The sequence below is a fragment of the Stegostoma tigrinum genome, chromosome 2, assembly GCF_030684315.1.
Source record: "Stegostoma tigrinum isolate sSteTig4 chromosome 2, sSteTig4.hap1, whole genome shotgun sequence".
Lineage (NCBI taxonomy): Eukaryota > Metazoa > Chordata > Chondrichthyes > Orectolobiformes > Stegostomatidae > Stegostoma > Stegostoma tigrinum.
Genome location: NC_081355.1, coordinates 136,325,562 through 136,341,398, shown reverse-complemented (window position 1 = coordinate 136,341,398; position 15,837 = coordinate 136,325,562). Strand labels below are relative to the sequence as shown.

The following is a 15,837-nucleotide window of genomic DNA, read 5'->3' as shown; positions in this document are numbered from 1 at the left end:
AGACATAGACTAAGTTGCTATTGTATCCTTGCTGTGGTAGTGAGGGAAGATAATTATTGTGAGAGTAGAATTAAATTCTAATCATTCATGCCTACATCATTTGAGAATTTTAAGGTTACATGCTAGTATATATTCACAATACTCTTCGCATTTCTGTTCTGTTTTGTATTGGGGTGGCAAATGTTTAATTGTTTCCCATGCCTTAAGGAAGGAAGCATACTATCAACACTTCTTGAAATTTTCGGTTTTTCAGGTAAAACATAAATTTAATCTTTCACCAAAGCTGTCAACTTTGGATTTACATATAAGTGGCAAGGTTCATGAGTTTGTTTACATAAACTCCTGGCTTTACGTACTTTGCAAATTCAAAAAGGGAAATGTCCCCCAGGCCATGATAACACAGGAGGAAAATATCACTAGAAGGGTCCAGAATTGATAAGGAAGAAGGGTTGGATGGATTGTTGGTACTTAAAGTTGACAAAGTATCAACATTGAACGAGAGATATCCAAGGATTTTGAAGGAAATGAGAGTGGATATTGCAGGGATTGACCGTAATTCTCCAATCCTCCCTTAATTCTAGGAGGGTGCCAGATGACTGGAAAATTACAAACATTGTGGCCTTGTTCAAGTAAAGTTGAAAAGATAATCGCAGCAATTGCAGACCAGTCATTTTAATTTCAGTGATGGGGAAGCTTCAAGAGACAATTATTTGGGATAGGATTAGTAGTCACATAGAAAATGGTGGGTTGATTGTGCAGAGTTCGTATGAATTTCTGAAGGGGAATACGACACTTAACTAAATGGCTGGATTTTTGATGAGGTAACAGGCTCAATGAAATTAATGCTGTTGATATGATGTACATGGACTTCAGAATGCTTTTGATCTGGGGGACACAACAGATTTGTGAGGAGGAGACAGTATGGACTGCAGATGCTGGAAGCTGAAGTCAGTAAATATGGACTTGGAAAGCGCAGCCAGTCAGACAGCATCCGAGAAGCAGGAAAGTCAACGTTTCAGGCCAAAGCCCTTAATCGTTTGAGAAGTTTGAGACAGGAGCAAGAGTACGCAATGCAGCTCCTCGAGCCTGCTCCATTGTTTCAGACAATAATGGCTCTTTGCAGTTTCAACTCTACTTTCCTGCCCACTATCTGTAGCCCTTCAGCCCATTACTAATTGAAAATATTGTCTCTCTTTAAATTTGCTCAATGTCCCAGTATTCACCACACTCTGGCTTCGTGAATTCCACAGATTCATCCCTCTTCGTGAGAAGTAATTTCTCCTTATCGCTGTTTAAAGTGTGCTACCGTCATAAAACTATGACTTCTCGTTTTAGATTGCCCCTCGTGAGGAAGCATCCTCTCTGTCTACTTTATCAATCCTCTTTAGCATCTTGTATTCTGATATTAGGTCCATGCTCATTTGTCTAAACTCCTGAATGCGTAGGCCTAAACTGCTCAAACTCTTCATAAGATACTTCTGTTTAACACACATTTCACAGCATTTTTCATTCACCCATGCACTCACTGACCCTCCCTGTCCAACAGAATCACAATTTTAAAAATCGTCACCGCAGTTTTCAAATTCCTGTACGTCCTATATCCACTTTATCTCTGTAATTTCGTCCAGCTCTGTGGGTACAATCGGGGATTAGATACAATGTAAATCTCACTCTACTCTTTTTTAAAAGTGAAAGTAAATCTTCTTCCACATTGACCCCATAAAAGTCTCAGGACAGGGACAGCACAGAGTTTGAAACAAAATGAAGCTTCCTCTATACTGCCCCATCAAACACTCCTAAGACGGGGACGGCATGGAGTTAGATACAGAGTAAAGTGGCCTCTACACTAACCCTGATAAACACTCCCTTGACAGAGACGGCACAGGGTTAAACACAGATTAGAACGCCATCTGCTCACTTAAAATGAATGTGAACTGAGAGTAAAGCTCCTTCAACACTGCCCCCTTCAAACACTCCCAGGATAGGGACAGAGTGGGCTCAGGTGTGAAGTAAAGCTCTCTCTTTCTTTTTTAAACTGAACATTATGTTCACTGTCCCCACCAAGCACTCTGGCAAGCATAGCATGAAGTTAGACACAGATTAAGCGCTCTCTACACTTTCAAAGTGAAATTAAAGCTCCCTCTTTTAAACTGGAAGTAAAGCTCTTTGTAAACTGTATACTGTCCCCATCAAACACCTCGATGGCAGGTACAACAATTTCTGGGTCTCTGTCCTGCTTTGTTATTTATCTGCCTGCCTTTTGAGTGCTGGAGTAATTTACTGACTCACTTCAAAATTCATTGTTTCATTTGATGACTTGAAACTGATCTTAACCTGAGAATTTTTGACTTGCTGTCTACCTGGATGAATGCTGCTCCAACAACGTTCAAGAAGCTTGACACCATCCAAGACGAAGCTGACCGCTTAATTAGCACCACGTCTGCAAGAATCTATTCCCTCCATCACTGAGGTTCAGTAACAGCAGTACGTAGTTTCAATAAGACTCACTGCAGAAATTGACCAAAGATCCTTGGTATCTTCCAAACTCACAACCACTACCATGTGGAAGTTCCAGGTTAGAAGATACATGGGAAGACCAGCACATGCAAGTTCTCTTCCAAGCCACTCACTATCCTGACCTGAAATGTAGCGCTTTTCCTTCAGTGTCATTGGTTCAAAATTCTGTAATTCCCTCCCAAAGGGCATTGTGGGTCTGCCTACAGCACATGGGCTGCAGTGGTTCAAGAAGTCAGCTCACCAACATTTTTTCAAGGGCAACTAGAGACGGTGATAAATCTGGCCAATCTGTGACATCCTCATCCCAAGATTGAATGTAAAATAAATCCTTATCTCTGGAATCAATCAATTGTATGCTCAATCTAGTTAAGCTCATGGAATAAAAGTGTCCATACTATTTGGATACAAAATTGGCTGCATGATAGGGAGCAGAGAGGAATGGGCAACAGATGTTTTTTTGAGCTGAAGGAAGGTATGTATTGGATAACAAGGTGTGGAGCTGGAGGAACACAGCAAACTAGGCAGCATCAGAGGGGCAGGAAAGCTGATGTTTCGGGTCTGGACCCGTCTTCAGAAATGTACTGGAGTTCCTCAGGGGTCAGTACGGTGACCCACGCTTCTCCTGATCCACATTAATAATCTGGATCTTTGTGTGCAGAGAGCAGTTTCAAGGTTTGCTGTTGATTCAAAAGTTGGAAGAAATGTAAACTGTGGAGAGGACATAGACAAGTTGGTGGAGGGCAGATAGGTGGCAAGTGAGGTTTGATGCAGAGAAGTGAGGTGATGCATTTTGATAGGAAGAACATTGTTTTTCAATGTGCACGGATATGAGGAGGAAAAGCAGTAGACTGGCACGAAATGGTGAGGAAGGGTTACCAGACATGAAAAGTTAACTCTGATTTTTTCTTCACAGATGCTGTCAGACCTGCTAAGCTTTTACAGCAACTTCTGTTTTTGTTCCTGATTTATAGCATCTGTAGTTCTTTCAGTTTTTAACGAAGTGGTGATGCTAATTTGAAGTGCTAGTGCAGACATGATGAGCCAAATGGCCTCCACTGCATTGCAGGGTTTGTATGATATTTGAAGGAAAGGGTTTCTTGCAGGAATTACTGATGTATCGCTGTCTTGAATTAGCTATGAGCAATTTGTAGTTGTTTTACATAATTTTGAGCAAGTGTTTTTTAAAGTAACAAATTTACAGGTATTGAGTTTCAAAGTTAAGGTGTACTACACTATGTTTTCCAAGTTTTTCTTTTGGGATTGTCAAGTATTGCATTAACGTTACATTAGAAGTTTTATTTTTGTTTTTGTGATTTGTGGGTTTGTACCAGTATTTTGTAATTCATAGATTTAGAAATGACAGATGTTGAACCAAAGATTGAATTTGTGATCTCTTCATTTTCTCTACCTCTGGCACTACAAGCAGAGACTTTGATTAGCACTGATTTTCATTGATGTTTCCTCTGAAAACAAATGCTTGAACATGAAGGAACTTGCTGTAATGCAACATTTATCACACTCTCAGAATGTCCCAAAGCACTTATGTTGTGCAGCGCTGCTTGCTGGTGGAAAGAAAGAATGATCTAATGGTACAGAAAAATGCATCTTGTTAAGCACATGCCTCAAGAGGGAATTGATGCTCCCCCATGGGATTGTCATTCATTTCAATCTGTGATCTATATTGAGTTAGGTTATCTCCGTTCAGTGCATTTGGTTGTACTTAGCCCCAATAATCCTGGACGTCAGAGGACACTCAGGCAGGATATCTATTTTGATCTCCATTTTGTAACTCTGGAAAGTGCAGGTAAGGACATCGTTGAACTCAGATTTTATTGTCTTTCCTCTATGACTGAATATTAAACCATACACCTGTAGCCAAGTGTCACAGAAGAAGAAGGACTCTACCCAATCTGAACAGTATTTTCAGGAGCAGGAAGAACCATATTTGGAAAGATGAGTGCAGCGACAATAGTGCGGCTACTACTACCATTTCAGTGCGTTAGTTGGGCAATGTTAGGTGATCCTTCTGAATTGAACTTTTGAAAATAGCTGACACATTAGCACCCAAGCTGAAAGGACACTCCAGTATTGTAAAGGTTGCTGATTAAGCTCAAAGTGGAAAAGAAAAGCTTAAGTAAATTTTGAACTGATGGTTTTCAGTTTACAATGACATTTGCACATCTGTGTGTACTTTCCTACTTATTAGATTTGGATTACTGTTAGAATCTAAAAATTCCTCTCTCAACACAGTCCTTTTATGAACTTTGCTTGTTTTGTAGCTCATTTTAAAAAAAATTGTAAGCCTTCTGTAAAAATCTGATAAAGACAGATGGAAGGCATTTGCAGATGCTTCCCTTATCACCCACTCTGTCAGATGGAAACTTGTTTTGCTTTATCCTTTTTAGTAAATTTCATATAGTGCTTTACACTGGAGGGTCAAACAACCTTTCGCTCTGAGATTGAGCGAGTTTAACAAGTTAACAGATGCATGATAAAGATCAAGATTTAAGTTCAGATTTTATAAACTCCTTCAAATCATTCCATTGTTCTTCCCATCTTTCCTGCATTTCTTTTCTGTTGCTCACTGTGTATCTCAGTGATGACAGTCTTTTGCAGAATGGAAGATTGAGATTCCAAACATACTTTAGGACTTAACCAAATAGGGCAGGCTGGCTCTTCTGTTGAGTTCTGGCCAAGTACTGCATATCTGTCTTTCAAATGAAAGGCTGTATTAGAAGCTGTTGAGTTCGTTAAAATATTTTTAAAAAATCTTGTAGCACTTAAGCAACCAGGTTTTTCAGGTCCCATGCCTGACATTCATAGCTGTGTGCAATCGTTTTGGCAGATGTAAAGCACACCCCTTATTACAACACAGGCAGACAGCCAAATAAAATCAGCTTCCCCATCTCTGTAGCTGCAGCACATGGACCCTCAAACATGTCCCAAAACAGATAAGAGATAATGGGAACTGCAGATGCTGGAGAATCCCAGATAACAAAGTGTGCCGCTGGATGAACACAGCAGGCCAAGCAGCATCTCAGGAGCACAAAAGCTAACGTTTCAGGCCTAGCCCCTTCATCAGATGCAGGGTCTAGGCCTGAAACGTCAGCTTTTGTGCTCCTGAGATGCTGCTTAGCCTGCTGTGTTCATCCAGCCCCACACTTTGTTATCCAAAACAGATTAATTGGTCATTCATTTTTTTTGTCTTGCTGTTTGTGGGTCCTTGCTGTGCACAAAATGCCAGTCATGCTTGCCTACACAAGAGTAAGTATATTTCAGGAATAATTCAGTGGCTGTGAAGTCCTCAGGTATATCTTCATGTTGTAAAATACTCTTTCTGACTGATCTAGCCTTTTTAAAATGTTTGTTTGATTTCTGTGCTTCATCAGTTTTCCAAAACATGGTCAGATTTGGAAGAATTCTCCATTTTTGTTGATACTGGTGTGCTTCACGTCATTAAAAAAGGGACACACTGAGAGTGAGAGCAGAATCTTTTGACAACCACATTTAAGTTCAAATTAACAAGCATCACGTTGGGATTGAGTAATAAATTTTTCCATCATGCTAAATTCTTGGAGTGGAAATAACTCAATTTTTTTTGCAATAATCATCAAATAATCATTTATTTTCCCTCTGATATGGACCTTATCCCTGTAAATTATTTTGGCGATTATAGATCAGCTAGCTTAACACTTATAGTAAGAAATTTAATTGAATTCCTTGTAAAGTAGAAAGTTATTTAAAATATAAAGAAACCTAAAGTAATTAACAACCAGCATGGATTTCAAAACCATTGCTTCATCAACCACATTGAATTTTTTGAACTGACAACAGATACGCAAAGCCACGTTACTAATATAAAATATTTAAATTTCCAAATCATCTTTGATGAACTATCACTAAACTGTATAATTAACAAAGTCACAACATGTAGGAGAGATGGTGGTGTAGTGGTAATCTTGCTAACTAGTAGTTCAGGGGCCCAAGTTAATGTGTTGGCAACTTGGGTTCAGATCCCTTCCAGGTAACTAGTAGAATTTAAATTCAGTTAATAATTCTGGAGTTGAAATTAGTTTCAGTAATGGCAATTAATAATGAAAATTATCAGCAATTGTTTCAAAAACCCATTTGCCTAACTTACGTCATTAGGGAGGAAAGACTGCCATCCTTACCAGTCTGGCCTGCATATGACTCCAGACCCACAGCAAGATGTTTACCTATTAACTGCCTTCTGAATTGAAGATGTACCTGAGGACTTCACAGCCACTGCAGCAAGGTCCCACAAAGGACCTGAACACCCTGATCCCTCTGTGCATCAGTTTTCCCCACGGCTTTTCCATTTACCGAATAGTTTGCTCTTGAATTGGATCTTCCAAAATGCATCACCTCGCATTTGCCTGGATTGATCTGCATCTGCCATTTCTTTGCCCAACTCTCTAATCTATCTATCTTCTGCATTCTGTGACAGTTCCCTTCACTATCTGCTACTCCACCAATCCTAGTGTCATTTGCAAACTTGCTAATCAGGCCATCTATATCTTCCTCCAGATCATTTATGTATATCACAAACAACAGTGGCCCCAACACGGATCCCTATAGAACAACACTGGTCACAATTCTCCATTTTGCGAAACACTGTCTCCTGTTGCCCAGCCAGTTCTCTATCCATCGAGCTAGCACACCCTGGACCCCATGTGACTTCACTTTCTCCATCAACCTACCATGGGGAACCTTATCAAATGCTTTACTGAAGTCCACGCATATGACATCTACAGCCCTTCCCTCGTCTATCAACTTTGACACTTCTGTGACAAAGGGTGAAACTTGAAAGGGTTCAGAAAAGATTTACAAGGTTGTCTAGGCCTGAAACGTCAGCTTTTGTGCTCCTGAGATGCTGCTGGGCCTGCTGTGTTCATCCAGCCTCACATTTTATTATCTTTACAAGGTTGTTGTCAGGTTTGGAGGGTTTGTGCTATAGGGAGAGGTTAAATAGGCTGGGGCTATTTTCCCTGGAGTGTTGGAGGCCGAGGGGTGACCTTACAGAGGTTTATAAAATAATGAGGCGCACAGATAAGATGAATAGCCACGATCTTTTCCCTGGGGTGATGGAGTCCAAAACTGGGGTCATAGGTTTAAGGTGAGAGGGGAAAGATTTGAAAGGGACCAGAAGGGCAGCTTTTTCACACAGTGTGGTGTTTGTATGGAATGAGCTGCTGGAGGAAGTGTTGGAGGCTGGTACAATTAGAACATTTAAAAGTCCTCCAGATAGGAATATGAATTGGAAGGATTTGGAGGCATGTGGGCCAAATGCTGGCAAATGGGACTCAATTAATTTAGAATATCTGGTTGGTATGGATGAGTTGGACTGAAGAGTCTGTTTTCATACTGTACAGCAGTATGACTGTATCACTATAAGATTTGTAAGAATTGCAGGATTTGAGATTAAACCCATTGGGAATAGGTGACCAAGTTGGGCTTAGTTTCTCTGGAAAAGAGAAAGCTGAGAATTAACTTAATAAACAATCATCTAAATTATGAAAGATTTTGACAGAACAGGCCGAACGAACATTTCCTCCAGATAGGAAAAGCAAAATCATGGTTCACATGAAGTAGTCACCAAGAAATTGAATGGGAACATGTTTATCCAGTGAATGGTGAGAAAGTGGAACTTGCTACCACAGGTGGTGATTAAGGCAAATGTTGCAGATGAATTCAGGGAGAAGCCATATAAGCATATGTAGGTGAAAGGAATAACAGATCATGCTGATGAAAATTTGATGAGTATGGAAAGAAGCATAAACACTTGACAAGGGATATTAGGAACTGCAGATGCTGGAGAATCTGAGACAACGAGGCGTAGAGCCAGATGAGCACAGTAGGCCAAGCAGCATCACAGGAGCAGGAAAGCTGATGTTTCGGGCCTAGACCCTTCTTCACAAAGATTTCTTGGCCTGCAGTGTTCATCCGGCTCTACACCTTGTTGTCTCATAAACACCTGGCTAGTTGGACTGGGTGGTGTGTTTCACTGCTTTATATTTTGTATCTGTGTAATCGTGCAACGTTTCCAGTTACAACATATTTTTCCCCTTGCTGTGTTTCATTGGCTGTTACTATATTGATGTATCATTGATTTGTTGTCTTAAAAAATGTTGTACAGTAAAAAGACTCGGAGCTCCAACATTTTTTTGACCACTTGTGCTAAAATTTGAAACAGTCATAATAACTGAGCTTTGTTAGCCATTCCAAAGCAGCTGAACGGGTAATGAGGAAAATGCTGTGCACATATTAAGGTTAGAAGGAACTAAATATACCCCAAATTCTGGCACTATGCCATTCTATTGAATGCACACTGGATTTGCAGTATTCATGAAATGGCTCTGTTCTTATTACAGGATAAGTGTTTCTGTTAATCAGAGGATTATAGCACTTCCTCATGACAATCGTCAAGTTCGATTATTTGATATGTCAGGAGTACGTTTAGCTCGTCTGCCCCGCAGTAATCGTCAGGTAATTCAAATTTTATTTCAGTGCTTAGTTTTTATCCTTCTAATAGACCAATCGTTAATCGAGTGACTTTTCCCATACAGTTGTAATCAAGAGAATTAGGATTGTTTTAAGGTTTGTAAAAATGGATCGATGCATTTTGATGAAATGGTAATGTAACCTGTGTCTGAAAACTGTTAAAATGTAGTTATCGACCAATCTTTGTGTTTCCTTAGAAAGCTTTAATCAGCAAATCTTAGAATATCTGCAGCTCTGTGGAAGTCAAAAGATTAAAAAGTGATCAGAACCATTTTTTTCATCAAATAAGTTTGTAAATGGATTGCAATGTAACTGTAATGGCATAATATTACATCTTATTCATCCATAAGGTTAAGTAGCCAAATGGCTTCTTAATGAAGTGAAACTTACAAAAAAAATGAGTCTATAAAAGTGCAAAATGACGCATAAACTGAAGCTGACGTTTATGCACATAGAATCTTATAAATATTGCCAATGGAATGCCTTTTTGCCTGACAACTGTGGCCACGCATTTGGTAAGCTGTATTTGCATTTGAATGTCAACTATGGCTCCGTTGGTGACAAATTAAAATACATGTGTGCCAGTTCAAGTCACATTCTAGGACTTGAGCACAGAAGTCAAGACTAACACTCCATTGTCACACTGAGGGAGCATTCTAATGTTGGTGGGACTATCTTTTGGGTGAGATGTTAAATTGTGGTCTCATCTGCCTGCTTGGTTGGATGGAATAGTTCCCTTGGTGCATTTCGAAGAAAAGTGTAAGAGTTATCGATGATATCGCTTGACATTGCAGAAAAATAGATCATCTGGCTATTATCACATACATACCTGTTGTCCGAGTTTGCTGATTGCAAATTTACAGCCTTGTTTCCTATATATAACAGTAATCATGCTTCAAAATTACCTTATTGGTTGTGAAGTATTTTGAGATATACAGTCACTATGAAAAGTGCTATAAAAATGTAAATCTTGCTTTTTGCTTTTTTCTTTCTTTGGTTCAGTTGTGTTTCAGTTTTCATTGGGCATCAAAAAATAGCATGGATTTCACAACAGCGTCATGAATGTTAACTTACATATATTTTGGTATTGGATTGACATGCTTAATGACCATAAAATGCAGAAACAAAAGTAGGCCATTTGGTCCATTCAATTTGTTCCACCATTCAGTGAGATAATGGCTGATCTGATAATCTCCATCTCTGCTCTCCTGCCTTTTCCCTGTAATCCATGATCCCCTCCTGATTGAAAAAAATCTATCTCCGCCTTGAATATATTTGATGGTCACCAACCTCCAATGGTTGGTTATTCATAGAGATTTCCACAGATTGATGCTGTCAAAGAAGAATTTTATCCTCATCTCTGCCCTAACTGGATGACCCCTTAGTCCAAGGTTATGCCCTCTTATTAAATTGCCTGACAATGGGAAATAACCTCCCATCTACCATGTCAAGCCTCCTAAGGATTGCATATGTTTAAATAACATTGCCTATCATTCTTTTAAACTCTCGTGCATATTCTTCAACTGTGATGTGGAGGTGCTCATGTTGGACTGGGTTGGACAAGGTCAAAAATCACATGACACGAGGTTATATTCCAACAGGGTTTATTTGAAAACACAAGCTTTTGGACTCTTACGTCTCCTTCAGGTGTTGGTGAGAGAGGTCGTATCACACACAGAATTTGTAAAAGATCAAAGCGTCACACCCCTGATGATATATTAAACAAACCTAAGATGCTGTTGGTTAATATTGTTAATTGATTAATATGTTGTATGTAAATCCCTAAATTCCATTCACATCACTAAGAGAACTAAAGGTTTTAATAGTGTAAAGAAGAGGTGTCCTTTAAAGCCAGATAATGCATGTTAGTTGAGGTCTTGTTTAGAATCTGTTTGTGCTTTGGTTTGAAATCAGACTGGTTTTATTTCTAAACCAGAAATTTATAAAATACGACATTGACTGACTGTGTCAATAAATTGTGTGCTTTTTGAACAAAGTAGACTATATCTGCAAATAGAAATTCACTCCACAGATTCACATGCGGGATAGGGAGGATATGTGTGTGCATGTGATGGTAGTATCTATATCAATGATCTGTCATGTCTTGCAGAGGTTGCCATGACAGGGTTGTAATGGTGTGCTGGATAATTTTCTGCAAACAATGGTCTGTTTGCGGTTTGGTGGTTGTTTGAAGGCGAGAGGTGGAGCCATGGGCAAGGTCTTGACAAGGTGCTCATCGTCATCGATAATGTGTTGAAGGCTGCTAAGAACATGGCGTATTTTCTCCGCTCCTGGGAAAAACTGGATGATGAAGGGTACTGTGTCGGACGTAGCCCGTGTCTGTCATCTGAAGGGGTCATTACAGTTTTTCGCTGTGGCTTCTCGGAACTGGCGATCGATGAGTTGAGCAGTGTATCCTGTTCCTATGAGGGTGTCCTTCAACACCTTCAAGTGTCTGTCGTGTTCCTCCTCATCTCAACAGATCCTTTGTATGTGCAGGGATACAGTAGACTGCCTTGTGGAGCACCTCCATTCGGCTCGTGACAAATGACAGCACCTCCCAGTCGCAAACCACTTCAACTCCCCCTCCTACTCCCCGGATGACATGTTCATCCTGGGCCACCTCCAGTGTCACAATAATACCACCTGGAAACTGGAGGAACAGCACCTCATATTCCGCCTTGGGACCCTACAACCCAATAGTCTCAATGTGGACTTTACTAGCTTCAAAACCTCCCCACCCCGACCTCATCCCAAGATCAGCACCCCTTCCCCCCCCCCCCCCCATCCCCGCCTCCTTAACCTGTCCGTGTTCTGTCCCACCTATCCACTCCTCCCATCCCACCTCACTATCCAATCCCCATCCCTACCTACCTGCTATCACCATCCCACCTACCCTTCCCAGCCCAACAACCCCCTTCTATATATTTCAGAGCCCCCTTCCCCTACCCCATTTCTGAGAAAGGGTCCCAACCTGAAAGGTCAGCTTTCCTGTTTCTCTGATGCTGCCTGGCCTGCTGTGTTCCTCCAGCTCCGTACTGTGTTATCTCAGATTCCAGCAACGGCAGTTTCTACTGTCTCTGAATGAGTTCTAACTCATTTTATCGTCTATTACAGGGCCATCGGCGTATGGTGTGCTGCACAGCTTGGAGTGAGGACAATCCGATATGCAACCTCTTCTCTTGTGGTTTTGATCGTCAAGCTATTGGTTGGAACATCAATATCGCAGCACTCTTGCAAGAAAAATAAAATACCATAGAGTGTTTCAAAAATGACTTTAAATAACTCTAATCTTTATATGCTTACCTGTGTTTCTATTGTTGTTACTGCTGTGAGTCTTCCATCTAAGAAGAAAGAATTGTACGATTGGCATTGAATGGCTTAACATGCATAATCTGCATGTAATGTCCGTGAAACTGCTCGGTTAATGTGCCAATCTTGAATGCAATGTTGCATATATTATCAACATTTCGTTTTTTTTGGTAATTTATGTGTTCTTCGCTGGTCGTTAGAATTGGTTGACCTTCTCACATATGGCATATAAATGATTTGCACAGAAGTTATAGCTGGATTCTGTAGCAATGTGAGCAGGGCATTTTTGAGTGACTGAAAAAAATGTGAAGTGTAAATTATGTGAAGGGTATAGTTGTGTTTGCTGTAACCTGAAAATTCTACATATCTTCCTTGTTGCCTTGTAGAAAGTGCAGGGTTAGAATATCGCAATTTTGATGTGATGTCACACTATATTTTCCTTCAGTCTTTTTACCTGCAGTAAGTATCTGACTGTACCAGTGTATTGCAGTGAATTTCAGATATGTATATAGATCTTTTCCTAATTCAGCAATGTTTGGAATTCAGGTATTTGAATATCATACGAGTAGGCAGTAATGTTTAATCTGTAGAATTTTAACCTCATATAATGTAGTTCGTCAATCATAGGCCCTGGCTCTGAAATGCATTTTGTCAAAATGTACACTAATGAGAAAGAAATGCTATTAAGGTTTTTTTTGGTTTACTTTTGTGATTCAAGCCAATATTAAGTGCAGGGAGTCCTACCTCCAGTCTGTGTGAATGTGGGCATATGATTAGTGTTGTAATGCCTGCAATCAGGAAGACTCGTTAAAGACTAAAGGCAAATTATTTACATTCGAGATCTCATGCTCACCATGACTTTGTAGTGACATGAAACTTAGTGCTGAACATAATGGCTTGGATATCTAAATATGTACAAATGATATCAAAGTTTAAACAATTTGGATCCCAGTGTGTTTCAGATTTAATGTATGTTTGCCTATTTTTACATAGTTAAGCACAATCGTGCTTAATATTTAAGTAATTTGGCCTGCAAATGATCCCAGTGACAATGCATTGCAGTGCTATCCTTTGTCCAGTATGCTGTCAATGCAGTAGCCTAATTTCATGAACTGTTTTGGTTCATGCGTAAGTACCAACAGTAGTTTGAAATAATCAGATTTTTACTGCCAGGCATCGATTTAAATTTTCATTTAACCCCAAAGATTAGTAATGTTCAAAATGTTTAAAATGCAGTCTGTATTTAGTTGCCTGAATGCTAAACAATGTATTGCATATTGTTAAAAATCTGTGTTTCAATTGATGTTGGCTTTAATGCACTTAATGGTTTTTCAGTGTCGCAGTTAGGGCAAATAATGCAGGAAACAGTTTTGTTTTCTAAAAACTGGACAATCTTATTGGAGTTGTTTGGATTTGGTGCCAGCAAATGAATAGTTGATTTTCAGGTCAGCAGTGCATAGCTGCCTTGGAACTTCCTATTGGATAGATGAATACTGCAGTATGCCGAGTATGATTATGATACTGCTACAACATATGGCGATTTACAAGTAGAGCACTGGATATTGTTTAAGCAGCAGATTGTTCTGACATAAACTATCCAATGTAAGAAACATTACTGGACAAATTGTCAAAACTTCTAAAATCAGTTTTGTTTGCTTGTGTGTGATTTGTATCACGTCCCTGTGTATTCCATGGCAACTCAGTAAAATGTAGTTTCTTCTTTTCATTAAAGCATTAAATATTTGTATTATAAATTACTTTTCCAGTGCTTTGGGACTACTGTTTCAATGTAGCATAGAGGTGTGACAACAACTTATAAAACAAGTAAAATGTTTCTGGAGATGATTGTAATGTTATTCATAAGCAGTCATAAAGCTGCCAAGAGCATTTTTACAGAGAATGTTTGCTGCACTAGGTTGCTGGATTAGACAATGAGTATGATTATGATTTCCGATCTAATGTAATGCATGTTGCTAAGTGTCATGCTCATTTTTGTCAGGCTTTAGACTGCAACACACAAACTTACATTGAAACAGATGTGGAAAGTTGTTCTGTTTCTGTATTGTCATAAGATACTCATGCATTGCATCTGTTTCTCTAAAAGAAACTCCACTTGTGCCCATTTCACTTATTAGTCAGTATTTCAGCATGTTGGTGTTTAAAATTGAGTTTTAATTTATTTCAGAAACTTGAAACAAAGGGGTGAAATTAAACGTGAAATAGAAAAGATTTTGTTTTGGTGAATTATATTGATTTCTATTGTAGAGAATGCAATATGGTACTTCAGTGCCCAATTCCATACTTCTGTTACATCTATAATTCACTACACCAATCAATTCCTGGCCTATTTCCATAGTTCTACCTTCTTTAACCTCAGAGTTATCTAAAAAAATCAGCTGCTCACTCCTTAGCTCAAACCCCATCCAACCCCCGCTCGCAGATCTGTGTTGATTCCTGATTAACCTACATCTCAATTTTAAAACATACCTTTATCCTCCCTAACTCCCTTTCAGCCACATAATCTTCTGAAAGTCCTCTAATTCTGGCCATTGTGTACTGCTGATTTTTGCAGTTTCATTATCGGTGGCTCTGCCTTTAGTTGCCTGGGCCGCAGACTTTGGAATTCTCTTGCTCGACCCTTTTGTCTCTACCTCTCTTCTTTGAGACACTTAACCTGTCTCCTTGACTAAGCTTTTGGTCATTGCCCAAATACTTCCTCATATGGATTGGTGTCATATTTTATTTTATTAGTGCTGTTATGAATTGCCGTGCAATGATAAAAATGGTATTAAATGCAGTTTATAGTTGTCGTTGATTTTTCACCAAAAAACTACGCTTTTCTTATCAGAAGCCACAAATGATATAACCAAAATATCTGCACAGATTTATTGATGTAGCTGCTATATTTTTCTTTTGTTGATTCAGCCAATTTGTCTTCCTTCTGCACATATTGCATTTTCTGCTTTACAGTTTCTCTGAAAAATGTTGCGTAACTAAGAAGTTTCTTTCTTCCTCAAGCATACATTTTCTTGAACGAAGACAAAGTTGCTGTAAAAGTGCAGCAGGTCTGGCAGCATCTGTGGAGGAGAAAACAGAGTTAATGTTTCTGAGGAAAGGTCACTGGACCGAAACATTAACTCTGTTTTCTCCTCCACAGATGCTGCCAGACCTGCTGCGCTTTTACAGCAACTTTGTCCTTGTTCCTGATTTATAGCATTCTCAGTCTTTTTGGCTTTTATTATACATTTTCTTGGCATATTTTACAATGAACAGAAGACAGCAAACCGCGGTGGATCTATTATTCCAAGCATGTGGACTGTTGGTGTCATTTTTGTTTTTGTTTACAGCTTTTGTTTTGTATGTACTTTATGAAGCAGCTTGCTCCAGGTTGGAGTAATGGGATTGTAAGTGTTCTTGTCAAAGGCAAAGTATCTTTTAAGTGATGGATTGTGCCTTGTTATAAATTTGCTGTCATTTTCTCATGAA

The 15,837-nt window shown here is 39.3% G+C and overlaps 1 protein-coding gene across 3 annotated transcripts in view; it reads left to right on the top strand.

The window, feature by feature from the left end:
- wdr37 (WD repeat domain 37) overlaps nt 1-15,401 on the top strand; it is a 124,789-nt gene extending 109,388 nt beyond the window's left edge. For 2 of the 3 annotated variants that reach the window (XM_048562121.2, XM_048562132.2), the window contains 2 exons: nt 8,910-9,024; nt 12,157-15,401. In XM_048562121.2, coding sequence (XP_048418078.1) covers nt 8,910-9,024; nt 12,157-12,288 — 247 coding nt within the window. In that variant the 3' untranslated portion in view covers nt 12,289-15,401. The remainder of the gene's footprint in view (nt 1-8,909; nt 9,025-12,156) is intronic. The other variant, XM_048562112.2, reaches the window with a different exon arrangement.
- The last annotated feature ends 436 nt before the right edge of the window (nt 15,402-15,837 follow it).